Source organism: Cucurbita pepo, chromosome 7 (assembly GCF_057944985.1).
Source record: "Cucurbita pepo subsp. pepo isolate OVF chromosome 7, ASM5794498v1, whole genome shotgun sequence".
In the NCBI taxonomy this organism is placed as follows: domain Eukaryota; kingdom Viridiplantae; phylum Streptophyta; class Magnoliopsida; order Cucurbitales; family Cucurbitaceae; genus Cucurbita; species Cucurbita pepo.
In genome coordinates, this window is record NC_141804.1 from 1,415,670 (window position 1) to 1,433,153 (window position 17,484).

The 17,484-nt window shown below is 34.7% G+C and overlaps 2 protein-coding genes and 1 long non-coding RNA gene across 4 annotated transcripts; 1 reads left to right on the forward strand and 2 right to left on the reverse strand.

Annotated features, from left to right (window-relative positions):
- The first annotated feature begins 1,706 nt into the window (after positions 1-1,706).
- On the forward strand, positions 1,707-5,426 carry LOC111799299 (uncharacterized). The gene is made up of 5 exons (XR_002815804.2): positions 1,707-1,847; positions 2,741-2,803; positions 2,905-2,993; positions 4,062-4,237; positions 5,298-5,426. It is a non-coding gene; the product is annotated as an uncharacterized LOC111799299 (long non-coding RNA).
- On the reverse strand, positions 5,117-12,953 carry LOC111799298 (transcription factor MYB3R-1). 2 transcript variants are annotated; one of them, XM_023682800.2, is made up of 12 exons: positions 12,695-12,953; positions 11,944-12,181; positions 11,626-11,683; positions 11,273-11,330; positions 10,625-10,719; positions 10,406-10,509; positions 10,105-10,233; positions 8,202-9,897; positions 7,814-8,115; positions 7,215-7,329; positions 6,892-7,131; positions 5,117-5,425 (listed from the first exon to the last, which is right to left on the reverse strand). In XM_023682800.2, the coding sequence occupies exons 2-12, from the start codon at positions 12,018-12,020 to the stop codon at positions 5,288-5,290; spliced, it is 3,012 nt and encodes a 1,003-aa protein (XP_023538568.2). In that variant the 5' UTR covers positions 12,021-12,181; positions 12,695-12,953; the 3' UTR covers positions 5,117-5,287. The 2 variants fall into 2 exon arrangements, with proteins under 2 accessions (XP_023538568.2, XP_023538566.2); XM_023682798.2 differs by having other exon boundaries at positions 12,654-12,953.
- Positions 12,954-14,128: 1,175 nt separating this feature from the next.
- Positions 14,129-17,484, reverse strand: LOC111798610 (la protein 1). Its single transcript, XM_023681858.2, has 10 exons — positions 17,333-17,484; positions 17,171-17,249; positions 16,837-16,989; positions 16,383-16,525; positions 15,886-16,034; positions 15,584-15,685; positions 15,105-15,516; positions 14,753-14,900; positions 14,557-14,638; positions 14,129-14,448 (listed from the first exon to the last, which is right to left on the reverse strand). Exons 1-10 carry the CDS (start codon positions 17,381-17,383, stop codon positions 14,358-14,360), a joined length of 1,410 nt encoding a protein of 469 aa, XP_023537626.2. The 5' UTR covers positions 17,384-17,484; the 3' UTR covers positions 14,129-14,357.

The window sequence follows — 17,484 nt, forward strand, 5'->3', positions numbered from 1 at the left end:
GAAGGTATTGATTACAATGAAATTTTCTCACCTGTGGTAAAACATTCTTCCATTCGAATTTTGTTGGCTTTGGTTGCTCAATTTAATCTTGAGCTTGCACAACTTGATGTAAAAACTGCTTTTTTGCATGGAGATTTGGAAGAAGAAATATATATGGCGCAACCAGTTGGTTTCCAAGTAGTTGGACAACAACATTTAGTATGCAGATTGAAGAAATCTTTGTATGGGCTGAAGCAATCCCCTCGCCAATGGTATAAAAGGTTTGATCATTTCATGGTAGAGCATATGTATACTCATAGTCAATTTGACCATTGTGTGTATTATCGGTGTCTCGATGATGGATCGTTTATCTATTTGCTCTTATATGTTGATGATATGTTAATTGCTTCAAAGAGACAGATGGAGATTGATAAGCTCAAAGATGAGCTTTCTAAAACATTTGAAATGAAAGACTTAGGCAATGCAAAGAAAATACTTGGAATGGAGATAGAGCGAGATCGGAAAAAAGGTACAGTCTGGTTGACTCAGTCTCAATATCTACGCAAGGTATTGTCAAGATTTAGTTTGAATAATTCAACCAAACCCGTTAGTACTCCACTTGCTCCTCATTTCAAGCTTAGTGCTTCCATGTGTCCAAGTTCTGATGATGACAAAAGGTATATGGAGAACATTCCTTATACAAATGCTGTTGGTGCGTTGATGTATGCTATGGTGTGTACTCGACCTGATCTTTCACACGCAGTAAGCATGGTGAGTCGTTATATGCATAATCCTGGTAAAGAGCATTGGCAGGCTGTAAAATGGATTCTTAGGTACATTCTTGGCACTATTGATGTTGGTATTAAGTTTCAAAACAAGAAATGTTTAAGCTTGACAATCGTGTAGCTGGTTATGTGGATTCTGATTATGCTGGTGATTTGGATAAGCGACGATCTACTACGGGTTATTTATTTACTATGGCTGGTGGACCTGTTTGTTGGCGTTCAACATTGCAGTCTACTGTTGCATTGTCTACCACTGAAGCAGAGTATATGGCAGTAACAGAAGCTTTTAAAGAAGCTATTTGGATGCATGGTTTGATCAATGACTTGGGTATTTTGCAGGAACATATAGATGTATTTTGTGATAGCCAGAGCGCTATTTGCTTGTCAAAAAATCAAGTCCATCATGCTCGTACAAAACACATTGATGTCCGTTTTCACTTTATTCGAGAAATTATTAGCAAAGGGGATATTCGGTTATTAAAAATTGGAACAGCTGATAACCCTGCTGATATGTTGACAAAGGTTATCACTCGTGAAAAGTTCTGGCATTGTTTAGATTTCATCAACGTCGGAAGGGAGTAGTGTGTTGACATGGTAGCAACCAAATTAGCTATAACTTGGAGATCTTATGACAAGGTGGAGATTGTTGAACACTGTCATAAGCCCTATTCTCTAGGACCAAGACCTATTCTCAAGGTCTTTTTTTGGCTTGTTAGTTTATCTTTAGGTTTAACAGAAGGCTATATAATGCCATTCTTTCTGCTGTTGAAATCATCAAGTTTTGAGTGTCATATTGTATGTCTTGAATAACTTTGGTGTTGTGAGTACATTTGTTCCGCTTTCGGCGCACAACACCTTGTTCGTACGTTATCCGTGCGAGTTTTCAAGCAGTCTGCGTCTTGGTTATCGAAGAATGGAGAGTATTCAGAACGCATTGGAGGAAACCGGCGGATCTGCAATGGATGTTTTCACAAGACGTTTTTCTCTACTTCTCTCGATGCAAATTTCTGACGTTTTGCAGCATCGAACTCCGTTTTCCTTGTTCGTACGTTATCCGTGCGAGTTTTCATCTTCGTGATGCAGGTATACATTATTTCGCCGTCTCTAGTTACGAAATTATGTTTACTGTGCTCGATTGTGAAGATACTTCTGGAAAAGGAGTTTTGATTCCTTGTTTTTCTTTTTATTCTTCTTGTTACCTGAATCTGCATCCTTAGCGTTTTTGTTTTTCCTGTTGATTATTGCTCTGTTTTCGATTTACGGCTTCAAGTTAGTGTAAACCGAAAAACATGAATGATGTGGATCTCTTGTTGCTTAAAACTGATGAAAGAAGGTTGCGATTATCTTCTTTTAATATTTTACTAAATTTTTTAGAGCGTGATTCTTATCGGATTGATTTCGCTGTTCTCTCCGCCGGTTCAAGCGGATCCTAAAGTTTACCTCGCAGGAAAACAACAATAATAGGCAGAAAAACCGAAATGTTTTTCACTGTATATTTTAGGTGGATGCTCTCGATACTCTATCTTCAATCTTTCACAGCTTCGATAATCTGATATAGGAGAGCATGCAAAATGTCAGTATTTCTAAGTTCCATCATCTTTTGTTCTGAATTTCTGATAGAGATTGGTCGGTGTCGATAGCATTTGTCAGTGTCTATCTTCAATCTTTCACAGGCTCGATAATCTGATATAGAAGAGCATGCGAAATGTCAGTATTTCTAAATTCCATCATCTTTTGTTCTGAACTACTGATAAAGATTGATCAGTGTCGATAGCATTAATATTTAGGAAACTGCCACATGCAGGTATCAAAGAGTACTCATGAGATGTTTGAATTATTTTATATTTCTACAGCTCGTTTGATTTTCTATCCAATTCACATTTCTATAATTTTATATGATTTTCTCTCAACTAATTCGTTGTTTGTAGTCCAGCTGATAGGCTCTTATTTTAACCAGTGACCATCTTATATGACAGATCTCATTAGGTGTATCCAAATGACCTCAATTTTGGATGTATTCTGTTACCTCTTGCAAGAAGGTAAGCTTTATAAACTAGATGGTTTAGTTATGTTTCTATATTGTAAGTCTATTTTCAACAAATTTGTTTCCATAACAAATGTTATAATAATGCTGGACCAGCCACTCTCTTAAAAAAATGCCGCAGCAGCATCAAGCACTCACGAACTGAAAGTTGTACTCCATCATGGCGGTCGATGAGGAAATAACCGGTACGTAATGAACTTTCCTTTTTACATTATTTGTCTATTGTTAGTATCCGAACAATTTATTTCTTTAAACCTCAAATATTAAATAAACTTTATTATACTTTTTTTGCTAAATAAAAAAACAACAAATATCATGGTAAAAAAGAAAAAAAAGTTGAAAAGGAAATACTAACATTAATATAAATTTCTAGATTCTTACACTTCCTAATTTAGTAATTTTACTGTTTACTTCAACATTTTATATTATTTTCCTTTTATCCATAAGTTGATGATCTGGATTGTATTTGAACCATAAACACAATAAAGAGGCCTATTAATGTTTATTAAAAAAAGAAATACTATTAACATTGAATTTTAGGAAGTCATGAAATAAGATAAGTATAGGTAGAAAGAAAAAAAAAAAGTTATTTTCCGAGTAAAAATAGCTCCCAAAAAGAAAAATCATTTAGAATATTTATAAAAGAAATTGCCATAAGCCTATAACTATGAACTTCTAGTATTCTATTTGAGTGTTTTGTTCCAAGCATATTATCAAGAGTACTACATGAAAAGTAAAGTTATGAATTGTTCAAAGCTAAAGCATGTGTATATAAGATTGAGTAAAATGTCATCTTTATTTGTCAGTGATGAAGTTGATTTGAAAATTAAATGCATCCATATGTGTTATGATGTATAATTCCGATCAGAAGTATGACAAAATAGGAAGACTCACCTTTGATTTTAGAAAATTACGAAGTCTTACAATTTATTAAATTCATCGATTTTGTATCAAATTGTTACATATAAAAATATGGCTTGTTCGTAAGTAAGTGGAGTATAAAGTAATTGTTTATGCCGTCAATTTTTTTTTTTTTCTAACAAGATTCAAATGAATAATTTATTGATTAAGAGTATATGTTTTATGAAAATTAAATTTATCTTATTTAAAATGTATCTATAAATTTTAAGAAATATTGAATAGATCATGAACCTGTTTGAAATTTTTAGGACTCCTTAAATGAAAAAGTGATAGTCTACTGACCTCTTTAAGCACTAACTCTAAAACTTGGCTTATTGGTTTAACTTGATCAGAGAGCACCCAATGACTGCTATTTATGGAGGAAGAAGAAGCTGACTTCACATGAGCACCAATAAGGGAAGGAATCTGATGCTGGAAGTAATGAAGCTGAAACAGAGTTATTGCAGTAATTGTCAATGAAGCTGAAACAGAGCTATTGCAGTAATTGTCGCTACAGTCGCCATACAAGGTAAGAGACTAAACTCCGGCTTAAATCACATTTTTAAATTAAAGCATGATCATTAAAATATATTAAGAACTAACGAATTAAAGCATGATCATTAAAATATATTAAGAACTAACGATATGATGCGCAACCAAAATACAACATTAGTTACTCCGAAAAGAATAACATCTTTTGGAAGCAAGATTTTTTTAGTAGAGTTTAAAATTTATTTCCATAGTTTCAAACCGAAATGAGTCGCAACATATCAATTAGTTTATGTTATAATTGAGTGCTTTGAAGAAGAAAGAGATAATTTTGGTAACTTTTTTGTCCGAGGAATAGATTGTTAGGTTTTTTTTTTTTTCGTATCAATTTATACCTAAACATTAAGGTGGTATCCATAAAACTCAACTCTAAATGAGTAATTATATTAATTTAACTCTAAATTTTGATTGGTGTGTCAATTTAAACTATTTATTAAATTTTGTTTAGAAAATGTTAGTTTATATGTATTTAAACTTATATTTTATCAATACAATTTAGGCTCTCAATTTTTAATTTTTAGGGGTATAAAACTTCTTCAAAAATATAAATTATCTATTTCAAAATCCTTAATTAATTGAAATAAGTAGTCTAAACTGATTCACTAAACAAAGTTTTAAGAGTTTAATTGATTTCAAATGGTGCAAATGGATACATTAGTAGGAATTTTAGCTATTTAATTTTCCTTATCAAATATCCTAATCTTCTCTGAGGTTAAAATTGAAAGATCATTTATTTTTTTTGAGAGTTGAGTAATGATTTCGTTTAGATCCTTCTAATTTGAAATTCATGTTACAGCCTAAAAATGAAACCTTCTCCATTGCTTTAGGAGGGTAAAATTTTTTACTCATTTGCTGATAATTAGTGAACACATCTCTTTTAACTATTGAATAAAGAATAGAATACATTAGGTACGACAAGCGTAATGCCCCTCCCCATATGTTTTTCTTTTCTTTTTCCCGAAAAGGAATAATTTAAAAGGATATATTGAAAGGAGGCTGATTTCCAACTTTTTAAACACTTTGAAATACACTATCTGCAGCCTTTCAACAGGTAAGAAGAGGGACTTGAGAAGCTTCTCGCAGTTGCACTTGCACTAGACGATTTTCCGTTCTCAGTTCCCTTGCCAGGTGTCCCACATTCGCTGAAGTCAAGTATCCGTCGCTCTTTCTACAAAAAATAAATAAACGAAAATATAAAAAAAAGTTGTGAATTTACGTTTTTTTAGGTAGAAATGCTTTTGTTTTTTATTCAAGATAACTATTTTGTTTTTTAAAATTATATTTATAATCAATTTTCCAATATTCTTTAAAAACTAAAGAATGACTAAAATTCGAATTCTATATTTAAAGAAAATTGAGAACTATGAATTTCTTTTGTTGTTTTGTTATCTATTTTTTACCATTTTTAAAAAAAGAAAAGTTAAATTTTGAAAACGAAAAAAAGCAATACTTTTTTAATAGATTTTCAAACTTTAGTTAATAATTCAAATGAAAGATAAGTACGATTTTTAAAAACAAAAAAAAACAAAAAAAAAACATGAGATAGAAATAGAAATAAGTTGGCAGTTTATCCTACACGAAAAGTTTTTTTAAAAATATATTAAAGATTTTTAACGACGTGAGTTACATTCATATAAATGAAATTAATATTGGATTTGTAATTTATAGAAAAATAATTTAATATATTTTTTCTTATCACTCGTTGAACAAAGAGAACAAATTTTTAAAATAGCTGATCAAGCATACTTTTAAATCAATTTGTAAGAATAATTTTTAGTTGCGAGTACAAATCATTTTGTATTTATTTTTTTGTGTTTAAAAATTAAGCTTAAAAATGAAACTTTGTTTTATAATAGCTTCTTAGACATTTAAAAAAATTCTAATCCCAGTAATTAAAATCAAGTAGTTGAAATATTTTAAATATTACTTTTTGAAAAAACTTTTCGTACTATTTCTATCTCAATAACAACATAATATCGAAAATAAAATTTTAAATATTAATCGAGTAGTTGAAATCAGAAATCTTTAAATAATATCCAAAGAAAATAAAAAGAAATTTAAAATGTCATGGCTTTTATACTAAGTTACAAAAACAACATAATCCATGGTATTTTAGTTCCTAGTGCTTAGATATTTCTTTTTCAAAAAGTCTTTATACGTTAAAATGTTTCAATTATATCTATATAAAGTTTTCATTTTATACGTTAAAAGTTTTCATCTTTTTCAAAAAATCTTTATACTATTATCGAAAATTAAAAATGATCAATGATAAATTTACTTTACGATTACTACTAAAAAATTGGTGAACATTAGAAAAGAAAAAAGAAAAAAGAAAAAAGAAAAAAAGCTAACCCAAAAAAATAAACTTGAAATCTCTACCAATTTTTTAAAAATTTAGCCCTTCCTTCCACTAAATTTCCACCAATTATCATCAATCAAACCAATGATTTAACATTTTCCAGCAGCCCACACTAAGTTGAAAACTTTTAAAACATTTTATTTGAAAAGTTTCAAAATATTTTATTATTTTTAAAAAAAAAAAAAAAAAACCAAAATTAACCTATATTTTATATTCTATTTTTCTACTTCCGTCCATGAAAATTAAGGGGGGAGAGAGAGAGAGAGAGAGCGTACCAAAATATCCGGAGCCAAAGTGGAATGAGCGACCCCTTGTCTAGAGTTGGTTGGTGGACTCTTGTCCTTGATCCGGTTCTCATATTTCCTTCGTTCTCCTTTCAATAAGGATTGTGGCGTTTCATCTCCCAGAACCTCCTGAGCATTCGCACAAGCAGCGGCAGTGTGCTCACCTACCTGTTTCATCAGCCCAATTGCATCGTAGCTTCTATCCCCTGGGCTCATAAAGAATCCAACTTCCTGCAAACAAGCTCAAAATCATGAGAACAGAAGACCCTAAAAAACGAATCAAAATAAGTATTATAGACAAAATAATGAGATACCTCCATTGCTACATCACTGTCCATTCTTGAACCAAATAGAAAAGAGTTTATGAACCATGGCGACTTCCATGCTGAAGGAGATTCGATGCTTCTCTTGAATGGAGTTCCACCGAATCTAGAAACAAATGTCGTCAAATGAGAGGGTGTGTGGAATTATACACAACTCAAAGGGAATGAACGGTACGGTGAAATCCCAACTTCAAATGCCCTAGATAAAAAGATTTCAAGTTTCGTTTGATAACCATTTTGTTTATTCTAAACTCGATTTTTGTTGTTTTCATCTTTACGAAACATTTGAATTCTCGGCCAAATTCAAAAAACAAATCAACTTTTTTTGTAACTTAAGCTTGCATTTTGAAAACATTTGTAAAAAAGTACATAACAAAAACTTGGTGATAAAGCAAGAAAACTACATGTGCAATAGGGTTTTATAAGGTTAGTTTTTAAAAACAGAAAATCAAAAACAAAATAACTACCAAATCCGGCAATTATTTTTCAAAACTGTTGTGAAAATCAGAGTTGAAAACTGTGTTGTGTGTAAGGATTCTTCCCTAACTATAAACTAATATAAACTGAGGGGCTGGAAAAGTAAATCTTACAAGGTTTCAATGGAGGGCTCCTTTGAGGCATCATCACCAATAATTTCAGGGGAAGCTGTTGGAGGATGGCTTCCATGACTCGTTTCATTGGCAATAGAACAACTTGCACGTGTGCACTGATCGTCGGATAATTTTGAAGGGAAGTCCAGATTTTGTAAAGCTGTTGAGGTTCTACACTGACTTTCAGAAATTTCTTCACTTGAACCCCTGTTAGTATCTGCTCTAACACCATCATGATCCGTAGAATACAAGAGCGAGTCATTCATGTCACATTCAACAAGGATGCGTGAAGGCGGTTGAACCTGTGTATGGAAAAAATATGAAGGTGACTCTCATGATTATTTTACGAGTCCGATCGAAAACAAAAGAATATAAAGAAAGAACTCACTGTTTGGCCAACAGTGTCGACGCCCTCGGTTTTCACAGCATTATCCAGTTCTTGCCTTTTGTTCTCCTGGAAACTGCAGCTAAGCAAAATATTACTACCATCGCTTTGCTTCTCTTGCCTCCCTTCTTCTACAGGAATAATATTTTCCTTATCTTCAGAGTCTCTAGAATTGCTTGTCGGGTGTGATGTTCTACTAATGCCAATATCAATCTCTTGCTTCTTGTCACGTTGTTTCTCTGAAAGAGGAGAAAAGAATTCCCTATGGCGTTTCTTCAAAATTGATGGTGTATTAGTGAAAGTTTTAGCAGCACTTTTCAGCACAGCATCAGGACTATCATCACGGGAAGGCGAGTTCCATAACCTAAATGGAGTAAGACAGTTCATAGAGGACATCATAAGTTGACGGATACCAAGTGGACTATATTCTTGCTGCATATCACTGGTGGATGGTGCAGCAAGATCACAGCTGAGGAATGGAACATCCAAGCTTGGAAACCGAGGAGGCTCGTAACAAAGAGCTCCAACGTCCTGTTGATCTGATTGTGTATTCTCTCTTTCACTAAAAGAAGGAAAACTTTGTGCAGTTTTGGGTTCTGAACTGAAAGTATTTACAGGAACCAGCTTTGATGGATCATTTGAACCCTGCTGCTTTTGGAGGTCTGCGTCCTTTGTACCGTCCTCGGGGGGAGATTCCGCGGATTCATTGGTGTAGATAAAGCCATCATGTTCATTAGCTACAAGCTCTTGTTCGAGGGTTGCAAATAAATGACTGGCTTCACTAGTATATACATAAGTATCATCATTAGCAGAAACCAAAAGAGGAGCTAGAAAAGGTTGAGAACTTGAGTTATCCAGAACATCAGTTCTTGAATGATGATACGATTGCATCGATAAGTTTCTCCGACTTTCTTGCATTTCTATGCTTAATGATTGACAGTGCAAAGGATGTGCATATCCACTCAGTTCAACCATATTTGAGGCATCCGATGTATTTTCAGAAGGAAAAGATTCATTGTTTATTCCATCTGAAAAAAGAACCCTGCAACATTCATAATCGGATATCAGCATTTGTTGTGATCTATCTGAACCCCTAGCCATATTCTCGTCAGTAGAGGCATTCAATCCTGCAGAAGTTTGATGTTGAACATTCTCTACTTCCTGAGATCCAATTGCTTGAGACTGTGACAACTCCCGACCTAATTCCAGAGAAGAAATATTTGGTAACTCGTACAAATTATATCGGTTATCCCCAGTTGGAGAAGTTCTGCAATCCTGTGAGAAATTTTGGTCAGGAGGTTTCGCATAGCAATCCAATTCACCGAACATTTCAGGAATCGAAAAAGTGATGTTATCCAAAGAAGAATTATATTGCTCCGGACATTGTGGTGTTGAGATTGGTTCCTCTTTTAAAAAAGCAGCTTCACCCAACTGGCATTCCTCTTCTGTGCGTGGAACAGTAGTGGAGCAAGCAACAATAGCTGAAGTTTGACTGACTTCAGATATGTCCTCTGTTTCTGTCCCTCTGAGACTGCTGTCATCTATACTGCTCTGCACTCTTGAAGATGAATTCTTGGGTAGGCTCGATTGCAATGCACGATGCAGGGGTTGGTACTGTTCGAGTAAACCAGATGCCAAGTAAGAATCCAATTTCTTTTTCACAGAACTGTTCCAGTGGTTTTTTATAGCATTGTCTGTCCTGTTGATATCAAATATACATCAATCTGGTGAGTATCTTAGCAATATTGAATCTCTGTAAGGGAGAATGCACTGAAGCAAGCCATTAAATCTATGAACGTGAAGAACAACATAGGGGATTACAAGCAACATGAGAGTACTAATTCATAACACAGGAGTGCTCTTTTTGAAATAAATATACTGAAAATCTAAGCATTTGTTTGCTTACCTGCCAGGCAAGAACTTTGTCAGCTCTGCCCATCTATTTCCATATATTTGATGAGCACGAATAAGTGCTATCTCCTCTTCCTGTGTCCATGCCTCCTTGTTTATGGCAGGATTTAGGTGATTGTGCCACCTGATTAATTCAAAAGTTTTAAGTTTATGTGAAATAATTTCACCAAAACAAAACGCATGGACAAAGTCGAGCAATAAATGGCCACCAAACTCAACAAATTATTATATTTGAAAAACTAGACCTTTAGAGTTTAGCAGTGAAACATTCCACATAAGAGAAATTCTAATCATACCTTTCCCTACATTGCTTGCCAATACGTCCAGGTAAGTGTTGTGCTATGGTGGACCACTTCTTAGGTCCATACTTTTGCACTAGTTCAACAATAATTTCATCTTCCTATAAACAGTTTCCAAAACAATTCATCAGTTCAAATAAGAAAAGTGTGCATCAACAGAAATGTTTATAAAGAGATAACCGATACAAGAACGAATTACTGCCATCGACAGACAACCTCTTTAGACCATGGGCCTTTGACAAGTTCTGGATTCAAAACCTTCTGCCACCTATGTAGACATTGTACATCAGTTCGATCCTTGAAGCATTCCGCTACATGAACCAAATTTGAAATTAGACATCTGGCTTATAGGACAACAAACTGTGAGGATCAATAAATAGTCGTAGACTGGCAAAGAAAGCAAGTGTCAATGCGAACAATCGCAAGCATGGTTTCGATGAATATCAGTTATCATCAACATTGAAATATCCTAACAATTTCATGCAACAGACGACACTTGAATTGGCTGAGACTAGCTAAAGCTCCACCACAATATCATTAAGTAAGATTTAATGATATGAAAATAGTAATCCGTTCTATGCAAAACTAAAATACTGTAACAAATATTTTATAGCGTCCTCCTTCCTGCTAATAGTTTGCAATGACCAGATTTTCTTACAAGTAATGAATACTTTATTTATCGTGAATCCAGAGTAATTATATGTTCATATTAGGTTAAGGTACACTTCGCTGAAGAACCTAAACAAGTTGATAAATATACCAATGTGAAAGTCCCCAAAGTTCAAATGATTAAGAAGGAAGAGCAGTGTTCCAAGTGTTTGCAACAGTAATCGTAAAAGGAAAATTATATTTTTTCATCATTACCTATTTTCTTCCAGTTCTTGCCTTTGAAACGTTGGACTGCCTTCCGCAGGATTTCATCCTAATCAAATAAACAGTTTATCATACCGAATAAGACTTGGATGTAAATTTGAAAACCAATAGGAAAAGGTAACAAGATAAAATTCACAACAAATCGTGAATAATTATGATGTACTTGAAGAATAAAGTTAAGCTCTTCATACAGATGGAATGAATGATAAATAACAAAACCTAAAACGATTGAAGAAATTTCTTTAGTAAGAACATAGTTTGAAGGAATTTAAATGAATATATGTTCTTCTGTATCTCAATTACAGAAAATACTCGGAAAGATCAAAATGAAAATAGTAGATTACCTCTTCGGCTGTCCATTGACCTTTAGTGGAACGCCTCGTAGGGCCACTTGTCCTTCGGCTAGAAGTTGTTGAATCATAAGCACAAGTTTGGATAAGTAATATGGCTCTAAACCCTCAATCAAAGCAAATTTCAACACATGGAGTGTTGATAAAACGACGGACTATTATAATTGGAGAGGAAGATTCAATTGACATTGTTTACATTGTTTAAATGTCCAAGGAACCATGAAACTAGAAGACAGACAGTGAGAGAGTGAATAAACAGATAAACAATAGGTCGAATAAGAAGAAGGAAGATGATTTTCCAATAGAAATTACCTATGTATAGATCGAATATTCTGGCAACTGTCACCAGGCGCGTCTAAAGGAGTACAAAACGCTGGATCACTTTCCATAGTTCCTCGGCAGGCAGGCAAAGCTGCATACAACTCTCTCCAGAATATTTCCTCCAAATCATTCTACTCTTACTAAGAAGAGCCAGCAGTTAGTTTTCATTCGAAAATCCGATGGACAGCAGAAATGGAACATATACGATGGAACTCGTCAGAAGCGATTCCTGAAGTGGAGCAACTGAAGTCAATAAAACGGTACTAAAAGATCAAATTAAAGATAGTATGAAATCTTCATATCTGAATCCGTCGTCTCAACCATTACAATTGTAGATCTCAGGAATTTCAGTTTTTCTTTTTTTAAAAAAAAAGTTACTAATTAAACTCGAATAAAGTTTCTCTCGCAAATTCGGAAGGAACAAAATCGTCAAAGCTCCGACGAATAGGAATCGGAGCTAAACTTAAGATTAAACTAAAGAAACACTCCAGAAAACAACTTCCGAACAAGTTCGTAGATGAAACACCAGAAATCATCAAAATCATAATCGAATCAAACAAAACTAAAAGTAGTAGGCAGATACAAATCACCGATTGAAAAAAGGTCCGATTAGACAGATTTCAAAGTCAGTTAGCACGTCGAAGTTAAAAACTCGGTAGAAATGGAGCGCTTATAGAAACTTCATCGCTTACTTGACTTACAAAATCGAAATGCAGATGAACAAGATGAAGATGTTCAAAACCTGGACATTGCAATCGGTAAATATCTGGAGCACGAGCAGATCCAAGAGAGAACTGAGAACACGAAAAGGCGAGAGAGCGAGCGAGCGAGAGAGAGAGAGAGAGAGAGAGAGAGAGAGAGAGAGAGAGAGAGAGAGAGAGAGAAGGAGAAGATGAGTGAGATCAGAGAGAAGCCATATTCAAATACGTAAGAGGGCGGACTGGGAGATTCAAACCCTATGGTTAAAGTCAATCAAAGCTTTTTGAAATGCTGGACCGTCGTCGATTTAACGCCTAGGAGAGAAATGCCCATTTATTGTACCCAAAACTAAAATCCGACCGGTTCTTTTCGAAAATTTCAATTTCAACGGGCATTTAAAAAAAAAATCATTTTCAAATTTAAAATATATTTCCTCTAATTTTGTCCCAACTTGTGAAATTTGAACTAATCATATGGTTTTTGTTGTTTACAAAATAATAATAATTTTAACATATTAATTCTATTTTTTAATTAAAATAATCTGTTAGATACCACAACTCTCCACAATAGTATGATTTTGTCCACTTTAAATATAAGCTCTCTTGGCTTTGCTTATAAAGAGAGTATTCATTCATCATAAACCTGTGATCATTCCCTCCACAATAGTATGATTTTGTCCACTTTAAATATAAGCTCTCTTGGCTTTGCTTATAAAGAGAGTATTCATTCATCATAAACCTGTGATCATTCCCTAAATTAGCCGATGTGAGACTTTCATCGTTTAACGTCTGAGACTTTCATCGTTTAACGTCTCCCATCGAACAAAGTACACCTCCCCTTAATCGAGACTCAACTCCTACTATGCCTTTGAGGAGGCTCGACTCCTTCTCTTTTAGAGTCCTTTGTTCGACATTTGAGAATTTACCAATCGATTGACACGACTAAGTTTAAGGCATGACTTTGATACCATGTTATATGAACACGACTCTCCACAATAATATGATATTATCCACTTTGAGCATAAGCTCTCATGGCTTTGCTTTGAGCTTTCCCAAAAGACCTCATTCCAATGTAGAGAATATTCTTTGGCCAATGTAGAGAATATTCTTTAATTATAAACCTGACATAATTTTCGCTCAAAATAGGTTGAACTCTTGACATTTAATTTATTTTCATAATTATTAATTAAGCATTTGAATTATTGAAAAAAAAAAACTTAACTTAAAACAAAGTTAAACATTTGAATTATTGGAAAAAAAAAAAGAACTTAAAAACATTCGAATTTTTGGAAAAAAAAAAAAAAAAAAAAAACAAAAGCCTTTTTAGTTTTCAAAACTTGAGGTTAAATTTAAAAAACCTTTTTTAATTTTGAACTCGAATTTTACACAACAAAAGTACACAGCCACTCTATTCCATTTCGTTTCTAACACGCAAAGATTTTCACTATTTTGAGGAAAAAACTTGTAAAGTGGGGAAAGAACAACAAAATAGGGATTTTGAATTTAGTTAGTAGCTTTATATGTTCAAATTTTCAAATATTATCGAATAAAAATTCAAAATAAAAAAAAAAACACAGACAACCTAAGCTAAACACGAAGCTGATAAATAAAAAGACCAGTAGAGGTAGACAGATCCATCGCCAAGAGCTTTTCCTCCTCCAAAATTGTAGCAGAGCTGCCCATAAGACACACCAGGCAGGCAGCAGCTCAAACTTTTTGAGCTTTGTTCGGGCGACCTCGGTTGTTGTCGTATCCTCTCGACCGACCATGCTTTCCACCTCTGTTGAATTTACCACCCCTGTAGAAATAGCAAGCAGCAGCAGAGAAGCATGGACAATCCAGCATTAGTTTTCAGTAACCAACCAATTCGAATAAGACACTAATTGTCGTCGTTTATAAAACAAACCTTCCACGGTTGCCCTTAAAGTCACGATGATGCTTTTCTTGGCTGCTGCGGAGCGCCCTCCAATACTCCTTCTCAGCCTCACCTGAGATCAAGAAAACGCTCGATCGGACATGGGAAAGGAACAAGGAAGATGATCTCGGCACGTTCAACATTACTTTGCTCAATGCTCAAAGGACAGTGGAAGATTGTATGGTACCTGAAACTGGTTCTAAAGTGGCTATAAAATTCTTCACAGCCAATCCCCCTTGATCAGCAAGGACTGCAGCCGCACGAGCCTTCTGGGCAGCTTCAGGCTCATCAAACCTGATATAACCAGACTCTTCCCCCATCTTAAAATCAATGTACTTCATCATCCCAACCAATGAACAGAAAGAGAGTAAAATAAGAGGAAGATGAAGATGTGTCAGAATTGGCATGCATATAAGAACTGAAAACAGTAAAGCAATACGAACATCAAAAGCATGATTCAAAGTCGAAATGGAACAATAAATATTCTTGAAACATTCTGATGAACACAGCAATTCAATGAAGAAGAATCTATGAGATACCTTGATACTTCCGAACTTCTGAAAAATAGCCTTCAAATCCTCGCGTGAAACAACGTTCTTGTCGTTTCTAGATGAGGCAAATGTGGGTTTTTCTTCAGCCTCTTCACGTTCGTCGGTGGGATCGTCCATAGACTGATCTTCCACTTCAGGTTTTTCTTCATTGCCCGAATCGTTTTTCTTATCAGCTTCTTCGATCTTATCATCAGAACTCTTCTGGATTTCTTCATCTTTACCCACGTTTTCTCCCCCTGTTTGCTCAGTTTTCTCAGAGTCATTCTTTGAAGAATCTAATCCTTCGTCTGTTTTGCATTCAGTCTTATCAGTGATTACATCATGAGATCCATTTTCCTCAGCAGAACTTCCGGCTGTCATCTTTTTCAGTGCAAAGGCGACAATTAAGCCTTTCGGGTAGCTGCAAGAATCATGAGTAAGACCAAGTGATATGAAACCAGGAAAACTGTATGGCTAACATAACATACTTTGATTCCGAGGAATTATTGTTCTTCCAGTTTGAACTCGCGTTTGAGCGTGAACTTTCAAACTTCTCCGTCTCTTTTGATCTCTCCTCATCAAAATTCCTCCTGAAATGGAAATAATCTTAAATCAATGCCTAAAATTTTCAAATAAGCTTAGATAATCAATATGTTTTTTCACATACATACCAACTAGAATAACAGAATCAATGCTTGAAAGGAAAAAAGGCTAAAGGAAAGGCACAAATTTGTAGCATCACACTGATGAGTATGATGTACGAGCTTATCGTATTTCAACACGGACTTACTTTGGTTTTAATTCTAACTTGGCACCAGCATAAAGCAAGCTTTCCGCCAATACTTTTTCTGCATCTTCTTCAGCAGAAAACTCTACCAAGGCAGTTCCACAGAATACACGTTTATCCGAAACATGGCGGGGCAACCTCACACTGTTGACCTGAAAATCAGTGGGAAAGTTCTAATGTTCAACAATATAAATGATGGAGAAAAAAAATAGATACCATGACAAAGAGCCCAATTAAGACTGACAGATCAGGATTTGAGCATTTGATGTGTTGTGAATAACAAGATAACAAAACAATCTGCTTAAAGTCAGGAAATCAGGAAAAAGCAGGAGGAATTGTAGTTTCGACTTTCACAATTTTAAATTTTCACAACTTTTCATGAAATTGTTCAAAGACAAAGCGACTAAAAAGTAATTGGAAAGAGCTTATGTATTCATAACATATCTAAACCCAAGGGCATTCTGACATGAACAATGAATCGATAACAACAAAGAATCTACCTTCGCGATTTGACCAAAAAAAGCTTCTACATCTTCGAGCTTGACATCATATTGAAACGGCAATGCAGCAATGGTTCTATCATCCAATTGCTCTATCATCTCCTCAGGCTTTGAGAGTTCAGCAATTCTACCAATCTTCTTCCCTGTACAATGCAAAGCCCAAACTCAATCAAATGGTAATATGAAAAGTTCAGAACAATCCACAACAGCGAATTACAGAGCAGGAGCTAATCTTAATAACGAAGTAAGTTGATATTTTCAAATGAATTTTCTGGAAGGATTCTGCGTCACCATATAAAAACGTAAGATTTTTATTTATCACTTACACAAACATAGACCTTAACAGTTTTTATAGCATGAACTCCTACTCTGATTAAATTATGTAATGCAATAGACAATTCCTCAGCAGTCAAATAAATGACGAGTTCATCAATTATAAGATTAAAAACCTAACCATCTTCAGAAACTTTGATAGTTGAAGAGCTTTTCAAAGTTTCAGCAACAGCTTTTACAGTATCTTCTGGAATCGCGTCCGGTTTCACGTCCTGAGCCAAATGAAGATGGCCTTTCATCCGAGAAAACGAACAAACTAAAGACAAATCCACCACTGTAATTTTCCAGTTAAGATCAACAAAAGACCTTCGAAGGTAGCACAAACGAAGAACACTATCCAAATTAAAATCAAAACGAATGCTGAAACAGACCATTGCCATTCAACATGAAAGCAAACTAAACGGACCAAAGAAGAAAAAACGCATAAACACGTAATGGCACAAGGTAAAGGATACTTCCATCGGGGCTTGCGCCAATAGTTTTCTTAAGAAAACCATCTCTAGGAAGATTACTGTCGCTGAAATAGAACTCGACCTGAAGAAGAAACATCAAACAGATGAACATTTTGAAAGAAATCGACTAGAACTTTATGAAGAGAGATTTTGAACGCGTTTAACCTGACGAAGCACTTTCTTGGCGGTCTCTTGATCGAGAGAAGAATTCTCCATGATCGGAATGAGCTCTGAGACGGAGAAAAAACGCGGGCGGGAAGAGAGAAGCAGCAGACCAGAGAGTAGGGTTTCGATTTCGAGTACGAGGACTGAATTTG

Bases quoted from the DNA above. Each gene is read 5' to 3' on its own strand.
- LOC111799298 (XM_023682800.2), bottom strand. From the start codon at position 12,020: ATGGAAAGTGATCCAGCGTTTTGTACTCCTTTAGACGCGCCTGGTGAC. The intron at 10,720-11,272 runs GTAATGATGAAA...TGGTTCATGTAG, and splicing joins CAAGAACTGGAAGAAAATAG to CGGAATGCTTCAAGGATCGA. The intron at 9,898-10,104 runs GTAAGCAAACAA...TGATATCAACAG, and splicing joins ACAAAGTTCTTGCCTGGCAG to GACAGACAATGCTATAAAAA.
- LOC111798610 (XM_023681858.2), bottom strand. From the start codon at position 17,383: ATGGAGAATTCTTCTCTCGATCAAGAGACCGCCAAGAAAGTGCTTCGT. The intron at 17,250-17,332 runs GTTAAACGCGTT...TTTCTTCTTCAG, and splicing joins CCAAGAAAGTGCTTCGTCAG to GTCGAGTTCTATTTCAGCGA. The intron at 14,449-14,556 runs GTTTGTTTTATA...CTATTTCTACAG, and splicing joins TTTAAGGGCAACCGTGGAAG to GGGTGGTAAATTCAACAGAG.